Source organism: Apteryx rowi, unplaced genomic scaffold (genome assembly GCF_003343035.1).
Source record: "Apteryx rowi isolate R43461 unplaced genomic scaffold, aptRow1 scaffold_903, whole genome shotgun sequence".
Classification (NCBI taxonomy): Eukaryota; Metazoa; Chordata; class Aves; order Apterygiformes; family Apterygidae; genus Apteryx; species Apteryx rowi.
Window position 1 is genome coordinate 195,087 of NW_020451209.1, and position 5,566 is coordinate 200,652.

Below are 5,566 nucleotides of genomic sequence, written 5' to 3' on the forward strand. Positions count from 1 at the left end.
GTCCCTGCTCCGGCCAGCACCAACCCCACGGCTGCTCCCACTGCCGGGAGGGTCCACACAGGTGGTGTGAGACTGAGGACGCCTGTCCTGCACAGCCGAACCCCGGTAGCCCCTAAGCTGACAGGGTCACACCAACATTGGTCCACAAATGTTGAGAGTTATCAGAGCAACGCTTCTGGACTGGCAGATTTTTGCGAAATCTGCTCATCTCTTCAAAGGGAATCATGGGGCAATTCCCAGCCTGCAAGTGCTCAGGAGAAGAGAAATGCCGTGACCTAGCAGTCAGACACAGCGGGACCCAGGGATGATTTACGGGACAAGCCAAGACACAAGGGGAAAGTGCTCCAGATGCTCCGCTGCCRTCGGAGCTGAAGGAAAGCAGGTCCGGGAGAGATCAGGGCCTGGCTGTTTCAGGAGGTCAGACTACACTGTCATAAGGGCCCTTTCTGGCCTTAAAAAGTAWGAATTCCTTCCAAAATCTCCTCAGCTCTCCAAGACTCACTGCAAATTAACAGGACAGGGCAGACACCTCCCCAGGCAGCTCTTTTGGCTCACCTGTATGAAAGCCATCGATTTATTCATTTATTTGTATTTATCCTCCTTAGTAGATGACGGTTTACATTTTCCCATGATGAGCAGACTGGGAAGCACTTCGCATACCATATGACATAAGCGCCTCATCTTGGTTCATTTCRGAGAAGAAAGACACTGATGAACGCACCGTGCTTTTAGAATTGTGATTAACAGCTTTCCCATCCCAATCCAGCACCAGGCCATGCCATCACTAGACCTTCTCATTCCCAACACACTTTAAAACATCAAATCCTGTTTTCCTTCATCATCTCAGCTGCAAGTTTTCCCCAATGTTTCTAACCTACATTTTTCTGTATCTGAATCTCTTGCCTCCACCATGGTTCTTACTTGTGTTTGTGACCACCCACGCTGTCACCAGAGCACCGAGACGCTTCCCACGCTGCGACCGGCACATTGCCCATGCTGTCACCACCGCACTGCCCACGTCATCACCACCGCACTGCCCACGTCATCACCCGCGCACTGCCCACACCATGACCACCGCACTGCCCACATCATCACCCCCACACTGCCCTCGTCATTACCACCACACTGCCCACACCATGACCACCGCACTGCCCACGTCATCACCACCGCACTGCCCACGTCATCACCNCCATGACCACCGCACTGCCCACGTCATCACCACCGCACTGCCCACGTCATCACCCGCGCACTGCCCACACCATGACCACCGCACTGCCCACACCATGACCACCGCACTGCCCACGTCATCACCACCACACTGCCCACGTCATCACCCGCGCACTGCCCACACCATGACCACCGCACTGCCCACGTCATCACCACCGCACTGCCCACACCCTCACCTGCACACTGCCCACACATCACCCTGCACTGCCTGCGCTGTCACCAGCACACTGCCAGGCGGTGAGTGTCACGCTGCCCGTGCCGGATGCTCCAGGAGAGGCGGCAGGGGCCCCAGCCCAGCCCTGGCAGGTCCGGTCGGTGCAGTTCATCACACCAGTGACCAGTGCATGGGCACCAGCCCCCAGGAGACCGCTGTCTCTCTTCTGCACAGACCAGCTCCATCCTAACGTGACCCTCATAACCGGTCAGTGATGGATCCAGCTCACATCACATCCATTACGGGGACACGTGGGGACACACAGGGACAGCGCCCCACGGGACAGGGATGCTAGGCTGCGAGGAATGCAGCTGGTGAGGGATCTTAGAGCGTGCTTGGACTAAAAGGGCCACCCATGCCCATGATGGAGCGATGTGAATGTGCTGCACAAGCTTATTCTCGCAGTGGCGACAGGCCGCAGCATTTGGGGGCGCCCGCGGGGTGTTCCTGCAAGAGGCACGGGGCAGCCCAGGGCGCGAGGCCAGGCAGCAGCCAGTCGCTCACTGCCGGCGACGGCGGCACGCAGACACGCTGGCCRGCTGCCTGCACGTCCACGCGGATGGGTGCCGCGCCGCCCGGGGTCGGACGGCCAGCGCGACTCACAGACGGGCGACGGGCAGCTCCCCCTGCCAGGGCAGCATCCCGGGGACTGACTTGCAGCACGCTAAACACCAACACCTTCCTTCTCACGCGGGTTTGACTTCCCATTTCCAGCCCTGGACCCTCCTCCTGCTCCCTGAGAGCCCTTCCGCACACGGGCTGCTGCAGCCTGCTCCAGCCGTGCCGCAATCCAGGCAGAGGAGCTTTCCTGGTGCCTCCCGAGGTGGCCTCTCCAGGATCACACAGCCCCTGTGGTCGCCTCCAGCCCTTCCCCACTGCCGTTGCTCCTGCCACAGCTCAGGTAGCAGGATCCGACCTGTCCCCCCCGGCTCCCCGCGAGTTTGCACCCGTGCCATCGCTCAGCACCAGCGCGCGGGTGCTGCCGCCCGGCCGACCTCTCCCAGGGCTCCCTCCCCTTGGGGTGCCTGGCCCGAGCACATCTGGCCGCAGCTGGGCTACGGCAGCATCCCAGCACCATCTGCCGGGCACAAGCAGCATGGCCCGTCCTGCCCATCCACCCCACGGCCACCCATCCCCGTCCCAGGGCATGGGAGGGCTTTCCCGGCGGATCCGGGGGTGCAGGAGTACTGCGGGAGAGGGGCTGAGCTCCAGAGCCCTGCAAGCAGTGCCCGAGGGCAGGATCAGCCCCGGGAGAAGGCTGGGCCACCCTTGGCCACCATCTCTCCAGCATCCCAAACTCTTGGCCTGCTCGAGGGATCCCACGGCCCGGAGTCTCCCACCAGCACGCTCGCCCTCGCCGCTCCGGCACCAGCACTCCCAGGAGAGGGGCTGGTGCACGCTTCTGCCTTTCGCCTTGTCAGTCTGTCAGGGGCTAGTACCTTCAGGGAGCAAAACACGGGGTACTTGCCATTGAAAGAGAAGTTTCCTCTGCTCCATAGACCATGGTCTCCCATAGAAACCTGCAAAAAGACAAGAAAAACAAGAACCAAAATGCAGTTGTCGGTAACTCCCTTAAAACAGTGTTTCTCTGTACTATTCCTAAGCTGCTGCTCTTAACCCAGAGGTCCCTCGCTGTTTACCTCCAGATACTCCAAACGTCTATTATCCCACTACGATCTCGCTGGGCCGTGGTGTTGAAGCAATTGGGTATTAGATGTCTGTACTGCCATCCTTCCTAGAAAGAGGCAGCTGGAAAAAACTGCATGAGGTAGCACTTAGCCTGGGAGGGGGAGTTTGCACAGTAAGATCCAAGTGCAGAGGAGACTGCTGAGGGCTGGCTGGGTTGAAAGCCCCTCCAGCGTGGTCTTGGGCGCACCAAAGCAGGGAGCTACGGCTCTGCCGCTCTAGCGGTTCCTGCCTGGGGACTTTCTTCATTACAGAGAGCAGCTCTGTGGTTCTTCTGGGTCATCTGTGCATCTCTCAGCGCCTGCATAGCATCGAGCTGTGYCGAGCAGCGTCAGTGTTCCTGCATGGGTTATAAAAGCTGCTCCTCTGTCTTTAACCACTGCAGAAACTCAAACTGCACCACGACTGCACTGATGCTGCTGCCTCCTACACTCTGCCAAACCCATGCCTGAATTGCAGCAGGGCAAGTCTTCAAGGCAGCATCCCCACCCCACGGCAAGCTGCTCAGGTAAGGAACTTGCAAACACCTGGCAGGGATTTCCACGAACGCTGGGACAGCGATCGCTACCTAATACCTTACAGAGGCCTTGTCTGGCCCCCCCTGGATAGCACCAAAGCCTGCTCCCTATGCCTTGCCASAGGAGGGAGGCACCTGGGCAGCAGCCTTAAGGCTATCTGCTGGCAAGGACACTCGTTAATGAGCACCGAGGCTGGCCAGAAGCACATTGTCCTTCCAGAAGGTTCAGGTCAGCAAAACTGAATGCAGGAAATACAGATCTGGAGTCAGCAAAGTCCCTAGTGTTTCTTAGCATTTCTGCTTCTGCTGCTTGCAGGCCCGGGAGGTTGTTGGGCACCAGTGTCTGACACAGGCTTGCGGCCGCAGTGCTGCAGCAGCTGATCGTCTGCCCTGGGCGTCCTCCTGCCAGTCAGAGCAGCAGGGAATGGGGCTGTGATGGAAATGGCACATCCCATCTGCTCCTCACCCTCCTCCAACACTTGAGCCCTGTTATGCACCAAGCATGTTTCTCAGCTCTCCACCCAGGCTGGAGGAGCTTCTTTAGACACCAGTTCACCTGAGGATGATGAGGGAATAGGCAGGTAAAGGAGTCTGGAGAGCTGCAGATTTGACTGCTTCTTAAAGAGAGGTTAAGAACCTGTAAGTGTTTGAGTATAGACCTGAAATTTAGTGAGGTGGGACCTTCAGCCTCACAGTCAAGTCACTGCAAGAGCTGGCAGCTGCAATTAGAAGCCTCACAGAAAATACATTATGTCTTGAACAGTGATGGCAATTAGCCAGCGGGGCAGCTTCCCAGTTTCAGATGGGCTCTGCATCATGGGCAACTTTTAATTCAGACAATGCACTTTAGCAGACGAGCGCAACGGGAGCAGAGACTCAAGTAAGTGAATGCATTTGCTGGGCTGGGCTGTGCACAAGGGCAGATCACGATGACTCTGCTAGTCTGGCAGAAAGGACCAGCTCTCAGCGCCTGGCACGAGGCCAGCATTGCCCAGGAACGAGCTTTCCCCAAAGCACTTGAGTGCACTGGAGCCGCTCTAGCTGCGAAGCGACTCCCATGCCCAGGGCCCGTTGGCAGGAGCCCACCCTGCAGCCCTCAGCGCTAACCTTGGGCCATGAGGCTGCAGCCGGCTGTGCAACAGCACACACACAGTGTTTGCTGCAGATAGATCTTTTACCCGCTTGAACATTCACAAGCGTACTCCATCTGCTTTGAAAGAATGCCCACCACAGCACCGTCGTGCGCATCCTGCCAGGCCTCAGGCTACCGGGATCATGGATGCCTTTCCTTCCTCACTCTCTGGAAACCTCCTCCTCCTCCCTGGAGTGGCTCTGCTGGCAGTATCTCTGCATCCTTCTCTTTCCCAGGCCAGCTTTCCCATATCAATGATTCTCGCCTGACTCATATTTCTTTTTACTATCAACTTCCCCATTCTCCCACTTTCTGTTTGGTTTGTATTTATTTGCATGCTAGGGTGCTGCCAGGAAGGATGGAGGTGCTTTTGCCCAAGGGTGCCAGGCCTGGCCCAGCTCCAGAGGTGCTGTGCTGCAGGGACCAGGGCCAAGCCACACCAAGCCGCTCTGTGAGAGCAGGATCTTCCCAGCCAGCACCGGGAACAGCCAGGGCAGGACTGTGCTGGGACAAGGAGGCAGCAGGGGCACACACACGGACGTTGTCCCCACATCCACAGAGGAGAAAGAGGCACTGCATGGTGCTGGAGCCAGAGCAGCTGGTGCCCATGCCCTGGTGCAACGGGGGGCTCTGCTGAGATGGCTGGGGAAGAGCTGGGAGAACTTCACAGGGCTTGCTGGTCCCACATCCTGGAGCAGGGACAGGGCACTGTGCAGGACCCTGGGGCTGGTCCCACATCCTGGGCAGGGACAGGGCGATGTGCAGGGACCCTGCGGCTGGTCCCACATCC

The 5,566-nt window shown here is 58.3% G+C and overlaps 1 protein-coding gene across 1 annotated transcript in view; it reads right to left on the reverse strand.

The window, feature by feature from the left end:
• LOC112978201 (protein O-GlcNAcase-like) overlaps positions 1–5,566 on the reverse strand; it is a 27,735-nt gene that overhangs the window by 21,162 nt on the left and 1,007 nt on the right. Inside the window, exon 2 of the mRNA XM_026091465.1 lies at positions 2,910–2,961. Coding sequence (XP_025947250.1) covers positions 2,910–2,961 — 52 coding nt within the window. The remainder of the gene's footprint in view (positions 1–2,909; positions 2,962–5,566) is intronic.